General features: G+C 39.3%; 1 protein-coding gene across 4 annotated transcripts in view; it reads right to left on the bottom strand.

Annotated features, from left to right (window-relative positions):
• Positions 1–992: 992 nt before the first annotated feature.
• Positions 993–22,150, bottom strand: part of arhgef10la (Rho guanine nucleotide exchange factor (GEF) 10-like a) — a 114,370-nt gene continuing 93,212 nt past the window's right edge. For all 4 annotated transcript variants that reach the window (XM_005917849.3, XM_005917850.3, XM_014332254.2 and 1 more), the window contains 6 exons: positions 19,019–19,233; positions 18,004–18,161; positions 15,250–15,392; positions 9,194–9,365; positions 5,206–5,328; positions 993–4,622 (listed from right to left, as the gene is read on the bottom strand). In XM_005917849.3, the coding sequence (XP_005917911.1) occupies positions 4,072–4,622; positions 5,206–5,328; positions 9,194–9,365; positions 15,250–15,392; positions 18,004–18,161; positions 19,019–19,233 (1,362 nt within the window). In that variant the 3' untranslated portion in view covers positions 993–4,071. The remainder of the gene's footprint in view (positions 4,623–5,205; positions 5,329–9,193; positions 9,366–15,249; positions 15,393–18,003; positions 18,162–19,018; positions 19,234–22,150) is intronic.

Raw genomic sequence — 22,150 nt, 5'->3', positions numbered from 1 at the left:
GACACCCGTGTACACTGACCTGAGAATTACTCATGAGGAAAAAGCATGGCTGGATTTCCTACTACAAAGTATTCTATATTTGTAAAGACTTCATTGGCACATTTTAAATGAGAATAAAAAAAAGACATTGAGGGAGAGAGAGGAAGACAGGCAGAGGCAATAGAGGGAGGAGGGGTGAAAGAGGATGGATGAGGAATGGTAGGAGTTCCCCAGTGTGTTTTTGAGTGTGCCGGTAACAATCCTGCCCGTCTCCCTGAAGTGCAGTGTGCCATGCAACGACATAAGCCTCTGGCACTTTACCTACGATGAAGGTGAAGAGGCATAAAGGATGTGACAAAACAAGTCTCAGTGGCGATAATTTAACTTCGAAGTTCTACTCAAAGACTGCACTTATAGAAACTACATCTCTGTAAAGTGCCTATGATTGACAAAAGCTGTCAATCTAGGGAAATATAGGCTTGGAACATTTTGTCCCCTACTGACTGTTAAAGGATATAATCAATGCTTTTCTTCTTCTTCTTCTTCTTTTAAATTAAATCCACTTGTAAAATTGATGCCGTCTTCAGTTTTAAGCCAACAATGCTCTTGGGAAATAACAAGAAAAAAGTCCTGGACTAAGTAGCCTGTGATGTGATGTCTTGGGGGTAGTGGGAAACCACTGAGCACAAAATTAAAAATTACATCAGCTTTTGTTTTCCTCAGTCTCAGTAGTCCCCAAAAAGTTCTGTTTTTGTTGTTGTTTCTTTTCTTTTTTTTTTTAAAAGCCCGGCTTCCAACAGATTAAGCCTGTTATAATTTAAATAACCAAACAGAAAATAAAGTGAGGTAATTACCCAAATGATGGTATCAAACAAATAGAGGACATTCTGCTGCTAAATCTCAGAAAAGTAGCAACATTTTAATGACAAGCAATATAGTAAACTTTTGACAGCATCCACTGCCCCGTTATTATTAATCAGTCATGTAAATAAATAAAAATCAAGCTTAAACTCTTCATCTTCAATGAAATGCTTTAATTTAGTATATGCACATTAGACAATATTTAGACATGTAACATCGAAGTACTGCAGCAAAAGGAAACAAGCATTTTTTTCCTGTATGCTTGTGGCCATTCAAGTGCAATATTATTACTTGAAGTATAATTCTTCTTCATCGCTTTTCTAACCTTATTGACGTTACATTTCTATCAGCTATGATAATATTCTACTCGCCAAAGTAACGAGTCACTGAGATCTGGGAACTATGTGACAACGAAGCCTGTAAATAAGCCAACAAACCTAAGAGGAGGAACTTAGGGTGGATGCATCTTTTATGACGGTAATAATGCTTCACTGCACAGGAAAATTATGCGTACAACGACATCAAAGTAGGCGATGGGTGTTTACAACAGAGGCTTCTTACTTTCAGTACTGTCACAATGTTGTCAAATCTCAGCATCTTTACGTTGTGAGTAAATGTTATCATAGCTCAAAGAAATAATTGTCAAATCTACTTATATAGATCACCACAGGAAGAAAACAATGTGTAAACTGCCTCTTATTTCAAAACGTCAGTAGAGTTGCAGTCCTTTATATAAAATGAAATAGGTTTAGTACAGTAGGACTTCTAATTAGTAATACATTATGTTCATTCTTGAGTATTAACATTCAGTGCATGGATAATACCTGCAGGCCAATACTGTAAGCAAATGAAATGCCAAGGTTGATATGTGATATGAAACTTTTATTGCAGAAATTACATTTACGCTCTGTTTAAATAAGTTAAGTGCCATAGTAGCCAAATGCAACACTCCTGGTTTGATTCCAGCCATGTTTGCTGTCTATTCCCTCTCCAGTCGAGGCAAAAAATAACCCTAAAAACGGCTGAATGAACAATCTCTACAGTTACTGTGAGTTTTGTGCCTTCAGCAGCGTTGAATTTCACATGAATTAAAATATACATTTCTGATGTGACATTTAGATTTACATTTAGATGACAGCATCCAAGGACAGTTTACATCATTTTATTTTATTTTATCTTTTTCCTGAATGATTCCGGCTGACAGCGGGATGTTTAAAACGTTTTTTTGAATCTCACTTGTGAGGAGCAGAAGAAAAGAGAGAATAAACCTCGGTGTGCCTCAGGGAAATACAAAACATGAACTTCATGCTTCTGCGATAAAAGGATAAGATGAGAATCCACGTGTGGTGGAAAAGCTAAGTAGAATAGAGGTGGAGAAAAATGATATACCATAACCATCGCTAGGCTTATTGAAAATCAACAAAACTCAGTTCGTAGTTGGATACTTGTGTGGCCTCCACCTACTGTGCCTGCACACCGTGAAAAATGTGCATTGTAAAATACGTACCTCTTGATTTGGGTTCCTCTATGAAAGTCCGTGTTTACAAGTCTGCCAACACGTGTTCAACTTTAAGACGTCTTAAATGAAAACCTTTCAAATACTTCACACAGTACCACTGAACACTTCTCATACTGTTGGGTGCTCACAAGTTTAAAAATATGTATGGACTCTAAGGACACTGCATTACATATACTTTGTTATCCCTTTGTATTTTTTTTTATTATTTAAAAAAAAGACTTTTATATATTTTTTTGGTTAAACACAGATTCTGTAAATCAACTAATCTCGAGACATGATAACCACAGAAAAACTGTGAGGTTTCTATACATAAGGAATGACAGGTTGTTTAAGGACGTCTTCGTATCCTGATTATAAAATATTATGGACAAAATGTTTGACTAAAATTCCAAATATTTACAAAACATTAGCAAAACAGAAGGAAAACAAGAAAAAGTCTCCATGACTTAAAGTCCTGGGTGATATCACTGGTAATATACATCATCACGACCATCTGTTAATTGTATTGTAACTGTATTAGAACATATTTAGTCAGAATCTTCCTCTGTTACTGAAATTAATGGTCCTGTAAACATGAGCATTTGTATTTGTACACAGCTGACAGCAGTTTAGATGGCTGCAGCGCTTTCATTTCATCATTCGTTTGAGTCTAACTTTGAATATTTGAATGTGGCTTCCCACTGATGTGAGCCGAGTATTCACAAACCAGGGTGCACATTTGTTTAATTATGCTGATAGATGCCAGTGACTAATGAAACACATATCTGGCATTTATAATATTGCGGGAAGATAATACGCTGCTCTGGCACTGAAAAGTTTCATTTGATCAAATAAAACTGTAATAATTAGATCATTCTGCAGTGTGATTATAGATTCTGTAGTGTAGAGTATCACCATCTGTGACTCTCATCAGGTAGTTTTCCAAATCACGTATTTTCTTCTTCTTCTTTTTTTTTTTTAAACACTGTACTAAGATGACTCTTCTTAATATAGGCAAAGTACGCTTTAAGAACCAAGAGTAATTTTTGCAACACCTGCAAAAAAATAAGAAAAATTACATTCTTTTTTTTTTCCCCCAGAGAGCACCGATTCAGCTTTGAGACACAATGCAAGGTATCGTACATTCACATTGTATGGGATGAGAAAAAAGCTGGCAAAGCTTATAAAGTGATGCTAATGTGCTTTGTGATGCGATGGTAGTCCCCAGCTTTCAGCTCTAAACAGATGGGATCTCTCCCACAGGATCAGATAAAAGACGTCCATTTCCAACTCTGCAGAGCATGGCAGATTCCACAAAGGCTGCCTCTCAAACGCGTCGTGTCCATGGGCGCTCACACAGAAATCCTTTGCACCGAGTAGATGTGGCACGGCACACGTAGCAATGATGAGGTTAAATTGTGGCGCATCAATCTTAACTAAGGAGGGGAGCTGTTCAAAACAATCCCACAGCACACACCTAATCTGTAGTGGCCTGTGCCTCTGCTGCAAAGATCACGATGCGCCATCCTGAACATTCAAAGGATCCTATGGGCTGACTTATAAGCAGCATTAACTCATTAGCGTGCTTATTTCACAGGTTCGAACATAACATGCCATGCTCTGGGACAGAGGCACCGCCTTCTCATCATATACTCAAATGTACAGAATTTATGGAGTAGGTGATTCAAGCCTAAGCTATGGAGAATTCTATGAATACACATAAGTTTGCCACATCACACTGTCAGTGGGAGCTGCCATACCATAAGAATATTCTCTAAACCCTCCCCACTTGTCCTAGTACCTGCTGCTGCTCCCTCCTTCAGTCTGCGAAAACCTTTTCCTCCAGAGATAACTGCAGCAGAAATCACCCTGTCCCTGCGGCCCCCATCCCTTTCACAAGTGCGTCCCCGGACCCACATTTCTGGGTCATCGCTGAGCTCGTAGATAGATCCGTCTTCCACGCTGTGCTCTAAAGACTCCAGCGAGGAGTCCGACGCCTCGTCGCCCAGCGCCGTTAACGGCCGTCCGGGCAGTCCCGACGTGGAGCGCAGCTTATACTGCAGCAGAACGCCACGCCCTTTGCCTCTCCCCTCTCCCTGGTAGGAGCTGGAAGGTTGCAGGGATTCCTGAGAGGAGTTGTCACTGCGATCCTCGACTACACATGCAGAGTCTGGGCTCTCCCCAACAGAATCCCTCTTTAGAAGTTCAGGAGACAGAGAACTTGTGGTGGCCGCCAAAAAGTCCACAGGCCCACAGTGGGCATTTAGTGAGATCATTCCCTTTCCTGAAGAAGGCAGAAGACAAAATATTCAAACGGCATTCTGCTATAAACAGGGCCGGTGTCAAGACGTCATGAGTTGCATCAATTAAATGTGAGAATAATGCAAGTTCCAATTTCAAATGTATGAACTTGAAATGATTTGAACCCAGCCTTGGATCATATGTCATCAGCTGTTAACTGTGTCAATTTATCATAATCCTACCAATATAGCAGCAATAACGGCAGCTATAGTTTGTGGCATATTTACATATTATTCAATAAACTAGCCTGGAATAAGATGGCCGTGAAGTAGGGGTACTGCAAGTGGGAAACTAATGACCTCATTTCCTTGGCATTATAAACAAAACGCAGCCAAGCAGTTTTTAAATTATCCTTCGAAAACATATATACACACAATGATTTGTGTCTTGTCAGCCTAGTTATATTTGCACTGATTCCCACGGTAACAAGAAGAATGTGAAGTGCGACCTCAATAATGGGCAGTGCAGAGTAATTTTCTTTCGAAAAAAAGAACAACTCCTCCATTTTCTTTTGACCTCTTAAGAGGCCGTTCAATCAGAGTCAGACACCCCCTTCTGATCCATACCTGTTATTTTGGGGATGCCCTCCAGTTTGGAAACTGGAAGAGTGATAATTAAGCCTTGAGCTGTGCCCACCCATAACAGCCCCTGGCAAATTAGAAGACTTGTGACTCGCATGCTCTTCTGACCTGCAATATAGAAAACATTGACAGAAAATTGAGTTTTCTTCACCACGTATTGTTACAGAATAACATAGTTCAAAACTCCAGCATGTTATTGGAGATTGTGGAATAAAAATAGACTCCCTGCTGATAAAAAGATACAACCAGACTGGATGGTCTATCTTTTAGAGAATGAATTATGGGCTTTCATTTATTTTAATAATACCAGAACAGTTCAGTCCTAGTATGTCCACATAAATAAGTAAATAAATAGAAATACTTTCATTGTTGATTCCCGGTGTTAGCTTTAGGTAAGGTTTAAGCTCTGTGATCAGTCTGTATTTGCCAAGCTTAACACATGCACAGCACAGCTACCTAGGGCTCTGGGTTACATAAGATTATGAAAAGTTAGATCCATGTTCTTGCTACTGACCCAGTTGAAAGAAAACTCATAGAAGCACAACAGAAGAAACGAGACTGTGAACTCAATATTAAACATTTTTGTCTGCGAACTGAGTGCTACAGAAATGTGGAGCTACATCGTTTTCACCTGCTTCACAGTCGCTGCACCTTCTATACTAAAACAAACCCAACTTTAACACGAACATGGGTCTGATTTTTAAAAAGTCCTGATGGTGTGCAGCAGGCCAAATCTAACTGGTAATAAGTAAAATCCAACTAAGCTCCTTTAATGTTATTCTTTTGGATTCCTTTTTATCTTGAACGGAGCCATGAAAGTCACTTTGGCATTGAAAGCAAAACCCGAATGAAAAATGAAAACAACAGCATTAAAACATCTGAAAATATGAGTGTGTATACTACATGCTGTAGGCCACAAGTTTATTATCTGCTGTGCAGGTATGTGTCAGGTGTGTCTCCCCAAAACAATGTTGCACAAAACTGATACTGTGATATGAAGGGGTTGGTGTTTTTTGCTCTGTGACAGTTTTGTTGAGACACAGCCACCTCCTGCTTTATTTTATTTTGGGAAAAGCAATATGTTGTCTTATTCGTAGCTTGAACCTCTGCTGTTTTTTACTGGCCGTTCTTATTAAAAAATATCATTTTCAGCTGCTTCGTAATTATACTAGCTGATTTATTTTTAAAATTGCGGGCTGTAATTTTCATATTATTATTCAAAATATATTTATTTTGCAATTTCTGGGAAGATTTAGAGTGCAAGCGAAGCAGAAGGCATGGGAGAAATGTTTTGCTGACTGTAGTGGAGGGAGTTCCAACTCTCCTGATAACACACACACGCACACACACATCTACAAAAGTTTTGATTTTTGTGTCTTGTTATTTATCTTAACCAGGGCCATCACTGTGCACGTGGACAAGCAGAATTAGCTTTAACTCTTTACCTACTTATTTATTCTCGTCTGTAGTTGATAACACCAGATGTGATGCACTGCAGCAAGTTGTTATTCATTCTGCTACAATTCAGGCATATTTTCTTTTCCTTTAGAGTGTGTTAATAATCCTTTGGATAAAGTTAACTTTGAAATTCTGTTATAGAGCATGATGCAATATTCAACATATATTTTGTACTGTTAGGTTTCCCACTGCAGAGCTGTTTGTAGCACTGCATTAGTGCCTTGGAAAGGATAATTGCACCCTCTTATTGTACATGCACATTCTTTGTTTCCAGTTAACAAAGGACTAAAAAAACATTGTTGCTGTGGATTTATTTTTGCATTCCTTATGTGGTCCCTCAGCTTTTGGCTCCCACTGTGGCCTAGTTATCTATAGAACCATTTACCATAATATCCATGGCAATGATAATTGAATTACACCAACAGTCATTTGAATACAACCAAGAGAATGCTCATTTACATGTGCAGCTGTATTTACACGCGGTTGTGTGTCATGCTCAGATTATGACGATTTGCATGAGTGGCTCAACACTGTTATTAATTAATTAATTTCACTGTGCAGAGATGAATCCTGCCAAGTAAGAAGTTCATGCAGTGTGTACAAGAGGAAGCGCAGTGAGCAAACAGAGCGCAGAGGCCTTTGGATGGAGACGTTAGAGGGTCACAGCAGTTAGTTAGACGTCGGGGGAAATGGCTTTTATCTCAAAACTGTTTATTTGAGCTGTTTGTGCTTTGGTTAGAGGGCTTAAGTGAGAGAATGATGCTCATGAACACCCACTCACAGGCTACCATGAAATCTCAAGTTAAGTCGGAAGATGTGGGCACCAGGCATTGTCTTTAGAACAGTGTTACAGAGGGATAATGGCAAAGATTAAGGAGGTATAGCTTAACCTCGAGCAATATTGCACCTCCAATTTTTACAGCAATGTACACACTCCGAAATGTAGTGGGTTTATCGTGGGAGCTTAAAAAGAAGATGTCTCCAAAAGATAAATGTTTCCCTATGATATGTCACTGAGGAGTTTATTTTGGGATATTTTTTTTTCACCCTAAGGATAGAACTATTAAAGGCATTAGTAGAGAAGAGATCAGCAGTTTTCTCTGCCTCAGAAACTTCTCTGTTGTTTACTGCAACTGGAATTCCCTGTTGAGTATAAATCACATTAAGGGGAGAGGATTAGGGGGTATATCATTACTGCATGTCCTAGCATAAGTCAAGGAGAAACCTAAGGGAGCAGAGACCGAGTGATGGAAAGCAACTATCAGTAATTCATGTGCAGTATCTTTGGTTGTAGAGTGTCGAGGGATCCGCTTTTCTCTTGTGAGCTCAACAAATCACAACTTAAGTCAAAGATCCTCTTCCTTTTGTGGACCCAGAAGACATGAGCCGCGCAACTCTTTTTCTTTTCACCCTGTAACTTCCCCCAGGGCCAAGTCTTGAGGCTGTGACCCTCCCACAGATCTACTGCATATTTAAAGGGGGAGCACCAGCGCTGGGTGAAGATGACCTCTGGGTCACAGTTTTCTCCAGATACTATGGCCATAGGAGCCTGTTCTCCTTAAAGTCTCCTCGTGAGCGGGGGGGAAAAAAAGGAACTTTGATCTAAAAGAGAAAGGTTCTGTGCTTGAAACATATGCCTGTTGGTATTCTTTCTTTACACAACTCACAAGAGAAAAGCTTTTTATTCCTGATATGATGGAGTAATGCTCTAAATACATCAATCACACTCTGGTGTGACTCAATAAAAGGACCAAATTTTCTGAATCCAGATGCATTTATACCTCTCCCTTAAGCTTAAAGCGATCTTCAATATTCTGAATTCATGTTACAAATAGGCTAATAGGTGCACAAGCCATCGCCTGAAAATGTTTGAGCGAAGTTGACACTGAGTCAAACTATCATTATCACATTAGACACTTTTAGGTATGCTCTAATTTGTTTACCATAGTTCTTGCTTAAAAAAGGGAAAAACACCCACAGTTGCAGATAAATATTTCATCCATCATGAAGGAAGGTGCACAGGAAGTAATGGGTTCTCTGTGGCAACCTAAACACACTGCAGTGAGAAGTAAAACAGGGGTGAGAGGATTTTAAAGCAGAGTGGAAAAGATGCAAAAGGGAGCGTAAGGGAAAAAGTGGGACAAAAAGAAAGTAAAATATTAACTCAAAAAGAGGATAGAGGGGAGGTGCATGTAGAGAAGAAGAGGTAAAATGGCACGATATTAAACAAGCATGGATTTGAAGAAAGGCAAGAATATTTTCAAAGTAATCCTATGTATAAAATCTTTAAGGCTGCCATTTTACTACTGCTTAGTGACATTAATCTTTTTTTTATTAATCCCTGTCATTCACCGAGAGACTCTATTATGGCTTTCCAGAGGCCCGAGATGGATACTTATCAGGTCAGTCTTGTGAGTGCAAGAAACCAAAGGAGAAGAATATTTCTCTGCATTCTGGAGGAAAGCATCATGTCGTGCAATAAAGACAAAAACCAAAAAATTAAATAGGCATGTACCAGTGTTCTGGAGCGTTGAGCGTGTTGAGATGTTGATTTCCTGCAGAAGTTCCAACGTTTCAGTATGAAAGAGACGAATGGAGGAACCTTCTGAGAATGCCATCCACACCCCTCCACCAGCACACGCCATGTGTGCAACACTGACCAGCGGGTCTGGATGAACTTCAAACTTCTGTCAAACAAACAGTTTATTTCTGTTACAACAACATGTGAAGAAAATGCAATCACCCATTTCATCAATAAATAATATAGAAAACATTTAGAAAACTGAAAGGTTAGTTCTCTCTGGATTCTCGTTCTGGTCTTTCAAACAACAGACATGACTTTTTCTCCACATAATGAGTGGACATCCAATATTGAGGCCTCGGTACAATATTTGCAAGATTTTCAGCATCAACTATAAAAATCCAGCTAAAATACAAAGTGAACCAGAGAAAAAATGACAACATTTTCAGTTAGCGTTCAAATTATTGTGGCATTCAATTCAAATTTCAAGAGTGTAGTGTTCATCTTTTTTGTTAAATATCTAAGATAACTGCCGTGGTTATATTACAACTCGATGAGGTCGAAGTAGAAGTCCCCTGAATAATACATTTAGTGTTGCTCTACAAATAAAGTCTAGCTGTCCCTCCTAATTTTCTCATTTAAAGAGTCACTGACACACGGGGCATGTTTTTGCATCATTCCCTTGGCTTCTATCATTTTAAGAGCACAATGGAAAAATAGTTTTGGGCACAGTCTTAATGAGTAGCTTGAAATAAATGCAATGAGCCTTATCATGGCAACACATACAGCCCCTGCGGTCTAAGGCGTGACAAGGGCTGCTTTGGGCATCATCTTGAAACTCATATCACTGTCAATGCACAAGTTGCATGAAGCTGGGCAATTAGTCAGTGAGAGTGACTCAGTATGGATGAGAATGCACCACCCACCCCAACCCAAGTGCACCGGCAGACAGGGATTACCACCTGTTTGTGTGCCCTTGCCAGTGGGTCCTCCTTTGTTTGAAATTAGGGAAAAGGAGAGAAGACTTTGATGTGTTTTCCCTTTTAATTGACTCCTCAGCAGTGGGTGCCTGTTCCACTAGGGAAACAATATGCAGTGCATCTCTACGTTTTTCAAGTGCAGCCATCGAAAAATTAGATATCCATAATAACAAGGAAATATTCACCTTCAATAAGCCATTGCAATTCAAATATGTTGACACGTTTGGAGAGAAAAATTCTGTTGCACTGCATGCGATGTATAAGTAATGCATTCCTCAATATCGAGCAAGGCGGCTCTAAAACGGACTTCCAGCTCATCAATGGGTAACATACTGCGGCGGTTAGACGCCATCTTTCCTGCCATATGTGTGAAACCACCTGGATGGGATCCTGGAAAAACGAAACCAACACATCAGGCCCATCTGACGGGGCTACAAGGATTCTCAAAAAGTGCCCAAGAATATTTAAAATATTGATTTAATGTGTGTAATAAAATTTACATAAGCATCGATTCACATTTCAGCCCGCACGGCAAAATCCATTCCATATTTCATCACACGTATACTGTAGATAAAACACAGTGAATGCCCATTGTGTTGTGTCAAATACGAGGTAAGTAAAAGCCACAACTGTTGCCCCCAACCAACAACGTGGTATTAGTCTCCTGAATCCAACGCTGCTTACAGAGATGAGTTAGTCAGTGAAGCTTGACAGTAGTAATGTGCCCTTTCCACTCAGCTCGGCAGTGCCACACTAACAGCAACATCTCCCCTATATTCCTCCCACCAGCAGTGGGAAATAACAGCAGAGCTAAAGCCACAAACACTACAGCTGGTCTGAACAGCTCATTAGTCCTTCATTACACAGGGTGACAAGGTGTCTTTGTCCTTTTCTGAGTGCAAAGTCCACATCTTCACTCTAAGGGCGAAGGAGCTGAGTGGACGTGTGAGTGATAGGCGAAAGCAGGAAGAGTAAGAAATAGTAATGGGAAGAGGAAAGAACAAGGCCTGCCAGTCAGTATTGATCAAAGCCTGTATGCCCACGTATGTCCTACTTTGTTAAGGTCTGGTTATATGGGAGTGACTCAAACCTCCGCAGACTGTTGGAGTTTGTGGAGCACTGTAATGATACTGAGACTGGATGTTGAGTGCCTGAAATAACGAAGCCAAGCTTGGCAGTTTTCAAGCGAAATGAAATTTGTGTATGAATCAAAACAAACAAACCGAGCTCTGTTTTACTCTCATAGTCAGATCCCCTACTGCGTGACAATCTACTAAATAAAAAATCCCTTGATTGGTTGAAATTTTCTTCATTTTCTAATCAATGAAGGTGTCCCGTCGTATTCAGTGTTCCTGCTGCTACCAAACCCTTTCCTCTGGCGTGATGTGAATGTAAACAGGGTTATAATTTTAGTAATTTCGTTGTTTTTGTTTGAGTGAAACAGTTTAATAACAAATAAAAACACTGTTCCCTCCACCCCGACACACACCTTCTGTGTGTGTTTGGTGTAAATAGGGTTGGTCGGTGTGAACATGCCTCACAGCGTGACTGTAGCAATTGTATGTGAAGAGACACAGTGGGTGTGGCGGTGGGGGAAAGAGTTGGTGGCAATCCTTTTTAGGTCAAGAGGGGGGTATTTTTTTGTTGCAGTGCCAACTGAATGACATCTAGGTTGAGCTCTGTTAGTCTTAGACTGAATACAAGAAAACAAACAGCTGAGAATAACACAAAAGCACACTTCTTAAAGCTATATTTATTTTCATGGCCAGCAGGAGCAACTGCAAGGTCGACTGCATTAGAAAACGCTCCAACTTCTGACTTAAAATAATACATCAATAATTTTTTCCTGATGAGCATGTGGTCTCAATCCTTACTTTTACATCTTGATTGACAAGTCACTTCCTAACCACGTAGCCTTTGCTGTCACGACCATTTCCAAAAAGTTGTAAAGTGAGGACTTGCTGTGAGGTAGTTGATCACTCTTACTGAAAAGAAACAGCCTGATGGAGATGGATAACTCTCTAAAGCAGCACCTTTAGTCTTGCCACACTTTATCAACTCCACCAGTCTGAATCTAGGAAATCTTAAACTGCATAGGAAAACCACAGAAACGGTCAGCACATTATTAGAACCCTTTGAAAGCTGCATATGTAAACATTTAAGCATGTAAATGTTAGATCTGCAACCTCTGAACATATTTTTGTAAATGAACACAAATATGGATTCACTTCTAAAACCTTACAGAACTTCACAACCAACAAGTGAAGTCACGAGGGGTCTACACATTTCAAATTCAGTCTATGCATAAAACAGATGTGTGCCAAATTAGAGGTGTGATTAGTGGGAACTAATGCTGATCTTGGCAAGGATTGGATCTCTGCTTCTGTCTGAAAAAACATTTTAGCACCACTAACAACTCAGACGGCAACGGGCGTTTTGATTAATATAGGCTAGATTAGCATGAAATTTTGCACCGACCTAGATGGATCCAAGAGGTTGAATCACAAATAACGATTAAATGATGATCCATTTTCATAAACAGGGAAAATCTGTTGAGGTTGGGTCATAAACTGTACTTTGTTTTTAGAGCTGTACAAGATAAACGGCGTGCTATCTGAGCATTGAGAATGTTGTCATTGTCATGCTAGTATTTGCATTTTGGTTAAAATAACACTCATCTTGTTTTCAGCTACAGATACAGCAGTGAAAAGTGCCATTTGGAGTTTCTTTGAACTACATAAAATATCCTTGTGTGATAAAACTGATAGCTGCTTCTGAATTTCTAAATGTGTTCTTTCTTCTATTATTGCTTTCTCCTTTCCTTACAAACATGGTATTTTTAAGCATTTGTCAGCACTATAATTTTCACGTACTCCACTGGGCTAGAGTGAATATAATTAAATAATACAAAGCTGAGAGTCCATACAATTTTGCAAGTGTTATGACAATCCTTTGGGGATCTGCTGAAGGCAATTTCAACACCATAGGAAGTATTTTCTTGTTTACCCAAACAGACTAAAAATGATATATTTAAATAACACTGTGCAGCCAAGGCCAGATTGTGAACATTTAAAAAGGCTCTCACGATGAGCAGCAGGGTGCATCAAATGAAACGGGGCACGTGTCCAGCAGAGTCACAGATAAATGATTCAGAAGTACAAATCTCACAAAGTGGTGAACATCCATGTGGGGAAACAATGAAGTGAAGTAGAATTGAGTCCATGACCCTTGAGCCTTGAACCAAGTCACATCTCTTCCTGTAGGTGCCAAATACTTCTTGTCTAGATCCTGGATATGCACCACAGCCCCTGTGAAGTCAGCCCTCTTGAGTCCATATTAGTGAGGAAGACAAGGTTAGCAAAGTAGTAACCAGAGCTGACCTGCTAAGCTCTGTGGGAGATACTGTGAACCAGAACTGCGTGGTCATTCAGCTGATTAAGCTTGTGTCTCTGGAGAAGTAGACTACGGGAAAAAAGGTGAAGGAATAAAAGGAGACACTAGCTCGACTCGATTTTGAAGCATACTGAAAAAGCAGCTATTTTTGATTTGAATATCCAGATCTGTCACGTGATGTTTCTGAAAAAACCAAAAACAACACCTATAAAATGTATCTTATATAATTCTGATTTTTGAGGAAGATGTTTTTTTCCTCTACCTTTTGGGCAAGTACATCAGCAGTTTTATGATAGGCATAGGGGGAACAAAAACATCAGTAATTGCAATTGAAATGAAGGTGGTACATTTTCTACCGCTTTCTCCCCCCCGAAAATGTAACTCATTTACAATGAAAATGAAAAACACTTTTATATGAAATGAAATGAAGTGAATTCTCTTAATTGGTATTGTTTCTGTTTGTTAGTTGTTGTTTTTTAATTAAATTCAGCAATTAATTTTATATGTCATAAACTTTTATTTACCCAGGAAAGGTTGACTTGGTACACATGCTCATTTAAGCTAACACCCTGTCCATTTATACAGCCATGTAGACTTACATCTGGGAGCTATAATTAAGCAGTAATGGTTTGCAGTTTTGCATCGGAATACCATATTAACATTACCCAGAAGAGTTTGTTTTATGTCATTCATTATTGTGTACCTCAGCTGGAGAAGTCACCCTGCTCTAAACCGCTAATGACGCGCTGTACAGAAGAACACCTTGGAGAATGACTACACGAAAAATGGAAACAATGACAAAGGCAACTAATTTTCTGGAGAGAATGGTACACATTCTGTGCCGCAACTTTGAGTGGCACAGAAAAATAAAACCATTTTCTGAGCAAGAGCTCCAACAAACACTGTATGACTCTACAAGGGGTCTGTGTCTCTGTCTATGCAGCAGCTCCAGGCAGTAAATCTTGATTACATCACAGATTAGAATGCTGGCTCTCTAGGATGGCTGCATAAATCTTCCCAGAAAATGAAAGGAGTGTAAGTTTGCATTTCTTCAAATGTTGCAGAAAACAAAAATAGAACAAAACCACTGTAATGTGGATTTTCACTGAACTCATTTATTTGCTCGCGTAACCTTTTGGAAAAAGTCAAAGATAATCTCTTTGAAGTTTATTTCTTAACCTGTTTTTAAACAGCGTCCACATTTCTTAATATGATGGGTAACCGTGATGAAATGCTAAATCTAGATGCAGTTGAAAATATAACATTAACTAATATTTCTTAGAACAAAATATTAGCAGGGAACATAAACGGATGTTCTAACAACTGAATTTTAGCATGCAATAATTTCTCTTCTGTCATTGGCCATGTGGAAATGAGATTTCACACAGACAGGGAGTGACAACAGCTATCAGCTGCTATCAGCTCATCAGCTACTTGCTAACTATATCTGACTTGTTTCAACCAAATACATTTCTCTTTGTTCTATGGGCTTTTTCATAACGCAGATTTACTATCAGCTGTGGAAATTCAACAGTATTCAAATACTAACATTAAGTTTTGTGTTTTGCTCTGTTTTATTTAGTTTGAAGCAATGTAGAAAAATCACTGGCTATTTACATTTTTAGCAGTTGTATACACTGCCAAACTGTATGTCCAGAGTCCAGTTTCTTTATTTACCTGTGTGTTGAAGCTAGATATTTCCATGACTGTGACAGAGTTCCCGCAGCTCGCCCACACTGAGTCGTCTAACACCAGCAGTGTCCGAACTGACTCTGTACCCAGGCTTACACATCTACGGGATTTAGGGTCCCAAAGATCATCTGAGGAACAAAAACAGTAACGAAATGAGAAAAAACAAACAAACAAACACCACAATGCTCAAAACTACAACCAACATGTGAGAAACCCCTTAAAATCAGAAAAGGCTATTATCACAGCTAGCCTACAGTTATATTAATAAAGTCTGAACACATGCCCCACTTCTGCTGGAGCCCTTTCACACTGAGTAAGGCAATTAAAGTCAATTCTTCCCACTTGTACCACAGCAAGTTAGCTTGGTGTTTATAACACAAAAAAATAAAAAAAATAAATATAAATAGAGCTCTTTAACACTGTTGAGCAATTACGAAAGCTTCAGCGGAGAGGGTTCACGGAAGAGATTTGCTTTGTTTTTTTCATTCTACTGAACAACTGTGAGAGAACTACAGGTTGACTGAAGATTGTGGACTTCCATTTGAAATACCACACACTGTGTCTCACCACACACTGCGTCTCACCACACACTGTGTAACGCCACACTGTGTAGAACAATGCTTACACCCATGCCACCCATATCCCAACGAGCCTGGTGTACACTTTAGTGCATTTCCTAACATCTTTATCACCAGGTCTTTTGCCAATTAAAAAATAAAACAAAACAAAAAAACTGAAATTTTGGCTCTCGACACCTCATCCTCGTTCTTTGGTTCATCGGTGTGAAAATGAAGCAGAGTTTTAATCACGGGGCACACACTGTGGCTACCACAGAAGCACATTATAAAGTAAATTACACGAGAATTTCCTTTGCTATGCGTTAATGAAGCAAAATTAGAGAAGAGTGCATCCAACCAGTTAATTAACATTTTGAATTGTTTATTTCTGCCTTTCAGTGCAGAATAGCTTTACAATGCCTTCTGACTTCCACAGGTTAATTGTTTGGCATGTTATAAAGGTCATTTTTTTCACCTTTTCAAAATTCAATCTTGTAAATGTCCCTCTGGCCACTATGGTGAAGCAATGCCACGCCGTTACTTCTCTCTCTTTAACATATGGGCCAATCTTGTTGCAATAAACCAAACTTCCCTCCCACGTTTTGTGTAATATTACCATTGCAAGAGTACATGATATTCAACATGCACTTCACAGTGAGATAAGCTGCAGAAGCATGCTATTTATTGTCAACAGTTTATTAAATGTATTGACAAAGGTTTCAGCTGAAGCCTTGGTATATCCTGAATGCTGTAGACTCGTTTTCAGACAGCAACATGCTAGTCAGGGGCATAAATCTCTAACAGATGTGCCGAACCCACAAACATTCCTGGGCAACCTCCAGAGCTCTTCTCCTGTCCTCTTTTTTTTTTTTTTTTTTTTTTTTTTAATGCAAAGCATGAATAGTAATATTTAATCGGTATGCAGCAGCTTGGTGTAATTAATCATCTTTTCTGCTTGGGAGGAGAGAGGAGCACAAGAGGCAAGCAGGCAAGCCTGTTGACATACTGTGGCCAGGTAAAAGGAATCTGGTGATAGAGCTATTGTGCTCCTGCTGGCTGTGAAGACTGCAAAGCACTGCTGAGATGGTGTTAAGCCCCCTTGGCCTTTGCAATGCCTGACTAAACATGGCATGCCATCTACCACATGGTGTAGTGTTATTTTCATACTTTCAGCAGGTGTGAAAATCACTGGGAAAGGAAAGTGTAGCATACTGAGAAAAGTGATTCTATGGCAATAATTTCAAATCTAGTCCATATATATATATATATATATATATATATACACACACACCTATGGACTAGATTTGAAATTATTGCCATAGGAGACATATATATATTACATAGATTAAATCATTTTTATTTTTAGATTATTTTATCTAAACACACACACACAAATTTGCAGACCAAATTAATAAAACAATTTACATTTGAATACAATAGATGTTTTATAAATACCTAATGAGAGAAAACAGCAAACCCATGTGTACTAATTATTTCACTGCTGGGAAAAATATTATTGTTGATTAACGATCCCCATTAGAAATCAACCATAAAATACTTTTTAGCCCATTTTGGTGTCACGTCTCATTAGGAGTTGACATCAGTGCCATGCAGGTGCCTATCTGTAGAGGCACAAAAAGACCTGAAATATGGGATGACCTCACATGAGTAAATAACCAACAAAGTAATCTAAATTTAATTTGTTGTTAAAAACAATGCTTTCTGCCTGTGTAATTGGGACTGTTTTGGAAAAACAACACACATTGATTTCATAAAGGAGAAAACCTCATTTGCCATCTCTACAGGATATACATGTTTTAAAAAAAAAAAGAAAAAAACAGCATTTTTGGCATTTATTTAATATAAATATGCATTTCTTTTCTTTTTTTTTTCTTTTTTTTTTTGCCTGTCCCATTTTGCTCTTTTGCCATCAGAATTATTGTCTAAAGGCGAAGAAAGATGCCCAACGGATATGCATTTATGTTCTGATGTCTTTATCATTTTATACCCATTACAAAGGGCAAACTACACCCAGTGTCAATGATACATCCTTAACTTCCTTAACTAGCACACAGACACATACACACACGCACACACACTCACAGACAGATAGCCACCCCTCACAGACACTAAACTATAGCCAATCAGTCTATGGAGCAAAGCAGCTTCAGGAGCACCTTACCACTGTTATTTCTTCCATAAACCATCATGGTCCCGTTCCACAGTCCTGCAAACAGGAAGCGGGAGGAGTGCTTCAGGCAGAGCACAGGGCACCCCTCTGGGTTATGGAGGGTCAGTAAGCATTGTGCTGCAGTGTCCACACTGCCATAGACCAGCACTCTGTAAGAACAACAGCGGCACAAGCCAACGTGATAAATGAGCATCATTTGAAATGACAGAGTGGCTCATTTTCATGCAGTTTGATTTAAGAGTGCACGGAGCATTGAGTATGTGGGACTACTCCGTCTTTCTTGTGTTTGAAATGCCATCTGAACTTTGCTGCATCTTATTGTCTTCTTCAGGATGACAAATGCACATCACATTTGTTTCTTTCTGACTGAGAAAAAAAAATGTTAAGTCACATTGGAGCTGACAAGCTGTGCTAAAATGCTGAAATTGTGTTTTTTTTTTTTATTTATTAGTTGTTATTATATCTTTTTTCCCCTTGCCCCAGAATAGACACTTACACTGAAAAGGAATATGTCAGCATAAACAAACTGCTGACATATCAGTTCCTATGCAAATGACTAACACTAACGTTAATAAAAATAACTAAATTTATAAACATAGGAGTTCTCTCTGTCTAAAACAACAACAACAATTTATGCACTGTAACTGTGACAGGGGGCTGAGATTAAACCTATCCCCTATCTCACACAGTGAGGATCAGAAGGTTTATTATTTGAAAATGAAACAGTGATCTTAGCTAAAGTAGCGGTATTGATGCTGTGTTGAGGTTCCATCTCTGATATCTTGCTTTGATGAAATACTGACAAGCAAATCTATACTGCTAGAAATCCCAGGGGACCATCACAGAGAATAATACAGCAGATTATTTTAAAACAGAAGATGTCAGGTATACCCAAAGCCATTTCCTCCCTTATCTTTGAATTTGTGCTTTTTCTGTTACACTAAGCATAGCTTTAAAAATTGGCCTTTTCTGACATTAAACCTCTCTTATATTTTGTGTCGCTCACCGGCCATCGTCTAATCCAACATAAATATTGGAGCCGATTGCCAAGGGTGTCTTATGAACTCCTGACTCCACTTCGTCAGTCGGGGAAGGTAGCGGGACATATTCTAGACATCGGACTGGAGAATCTACTTGCAGGCTTTTTACAGCCCGTGGGATGGGTCTGTTGAGGGAAAATATCTCTATCTGTCCTTGGGAACCTTCTGCTCCACCAGCCACCTGTAGAAAGGAAAAAACCTTGAGTGAAAAAGGTTGAGACCTCATGTTAAGCGGTACCAGTGGACTGAATCATAATGCCACGGATAATAAGCTATTTTGCTGAAAAAAGGACACCAGTAGCAGGGAGCACAACCGGAGCAGTTCTCTTAGATCACAATTGCAGTGTATGTTCACTGAAGGCAAGAGGATAGTATCATGATTAAACATTATCTACCTGACAACAATGTAGACCTAAAAAAAAAAAATCGAACCAATTATCCTGTTAAAGCGTTCTGTTTGTAGCCCAAACTCACTCCCTTTTATATTCTTTAGGCTATTAAATACCATTATATAATAGATTCACAATGTCATCGCCAGAACATCAAACAAATCTTAAAACTTGTGCGATCTTTTCATCAGTGAAGAACAGAGGGTTCTGAAAGGCTTTGAGTTGTTTAATCATGATGGTTTTTGTTACTTTACAAGATCAAGTGACTGATCCATTGCAGGAGTCAGTTCATTACAAAGAGAAAAGAAAAATCATTTTCAATTAAATGTACTGACATCTGATATTAACAAGTCCAAGGTCACACTAAACATCTGAGACGCTGCTCTCAGTTCTAATATTCAGATATATACAAGGTTACAAACTGAGCTATTGACAGCTCAGTTTCGTGGAGGCCCGATGTGGAGAAAGTTTTCACCAATCAATGACTGTAGATGTCGCCCACTTTGCTTGATGCTCCATAAATTTGTCATGGGTGGTGAAGCATCACCACCCATGACAAATTCCTCAAGGCGATTGACACCCTGAGCTGTAGCTAAAAGTCTGCCTCAACAGAAGCTTGATATCCTGTGTACCACATTTTTACTGCGCATTTATTGGTCTGTGAGTAAGCCTGTCAAAACCAATGCTGAGAAAACTAAAAGGGCAGGAACCCTCCAACCTATCGCTGATGCAATTCCAATTAAGATGACATCGCTTTCATTCCTAAACAATTAAAGTGTCACTTTGAGTTTTCAATATGATTTCATTACTCCTGTGAGAAGCCAAGGTAGATGTACATACAAAACACAATGCTGTTCTTGGAAAAGAACACACACAGCAGCTTGCTGCGAGACAGCGAGGATTTATTCCCTGTATGAATCACATCGTGCGAATGTGACAGGAGCTAAATATAGTCTTTAGCTCTTCTCCTCCACGCTCACCCTTATTTGCATGCAATCATTTGTTTGATTTGTATCAGTGTGCAGAATCTGGACAGGAGCAATCCTTCGAGCTCTTGAGAAGGAGCCAGAACAAATAATGCTCTGTTGCACAGGGTGAAGCGACGATAGGGAGAACTTATCTTGCAGGAAGGAGCCCAAAAATGACTTCAAAGGACTGTGGAAACAGAGCCAGAGGCCTAGACCCCTTCATCCTGCCTCTTACACAATTTAACATTCACACGTCCACTTGTACCTCCCAAAACCCAAACAGCCTTAGTTTAACCTATCCAGGGAATCTGTGGTGTCCACACAAAGACTTATTTAAAGGGACAGATACATTTGGAGTTATGCCCTGGAAAGAATCTTTGCCTTGGAGAAAGAAAAACAAACTTTCTCTGCCAGCATTAATGAGATTATTCTGCAAACCGTGAGGAGGTGTGGGAGAGTGGTTATGATGGCACCCTCTCCTAAATTCTTTTCACCACACAGAATGCAAACAATGGGTCATTAATTTCCTCTGAAGCTGTTATATTTTTAAGTTTCTCATGAGCTATGAAAGGTAGCTTGTTGAATAGGTGCGTAAAGAAAATGCACAAAACCAGAATTCATTAGGCCTTTATCTAAAATGAGAAGTAGGAAGTTGGGGAAAGTGGGACAAGGAAGGTGAAGGCAAACAGGGAAACACTGGGGTATCAGTATGATTAGACACAATGTCATTACTCTGATCAAAGCACGCAGAAATCCCCATAGCCCATCTCACTTTAACATGATTAGTGTCATCCCTTATTTGACAAGCCTGCCAGGGAGGTAGAACCAACTGGAGGCGGAACACTCAGCCACTAATTATTCGTCCTGGTTCCTCAGGCCTTCGCTATCTTTTTCTTTGTTGGAAACCATCTTTTTGTTACACTTGGTACCATACTGTATGGAACAATCACCGTGATAGAAAAAAGAGGACCAGTGTATTTACTACTCAGGAGCTGCTTGTTCTGTCTGCAAGGTTGGTTTGCGTACTGTGCACCACTGCGTAAGCAGAATGCAAAGGAAATTCACTCCTGAGACTTTAATTCATAACAAAGAAAAATTACCTCCTGAATGGATTTTTGTTATAGAAAACATTCAACACAAAGGACTCTCAGTCCTTTAGTCTCCACAGGGAGATATTTTGAACTTATGGAAGAGCAATAAGAGTAAAAACAATTTAGAGTAGTTTTGTTTCCAAACAAAATTATAAATACGTCAAGAGATACATTTCCGTTTTTTACCGAGCAATGTTCCATCTGAGTAAGCCCCAGCATTTTCTCTTTTGAAGCACACTTATATGATGCTCAAGAGAACTGAATGGGAAACTTGCACAATTTTAACTTTCATTGTTGGTGTGATTTGGACTTTCATTTGCAGTGGCCATTGTACATCATTTATTTATTTTCTTTCAGCAAATTGCATCAGTACATTAGTCATGATTTTCAACTTGGACATTTCACTCATTAAGATCTGATATGTCATTCAAGTGTCCTGGTTTAAAATAGGCAGCATTAACACAGCACGCCCCAGATAGTTGATTCTGTTCAACAGGACGTAGAGTTTTCAGTGGGAGAAACGTTTCGTCACTCATCCAAGTGACTTCTGCAGTCACCTGGATGAGTGAGCATGCATCAAGACATTACCATGGCCTGCTTTTCAACTGTGGGAGAACCCAGAAGAAGAACCCAAAACAAGCACAGGAGAA

The sequence above is a fragment of the Haplochromis burtoni genome, unplaced genomic scaffold, assembly GCF_018398535.1.
Source record: "Haplochromis burtoni strain Fernald_Lab_line unplaced genomic scaffold, NCSU_Asbu1 Contig_26, whole genome shotgun sequence".
Taxonomy (NCBI): Eukaryota; Metazoa; Chordata; class Actinopteri; order Cichliformes; family Cichlidae; genus Haplochromis; species Haplochromis burtoni.
The sequence above is the reverse complement of the archived record's forward strand: the minus strand, read 5'-3'. Positions and strand labels throughout refer to the sequence as shown.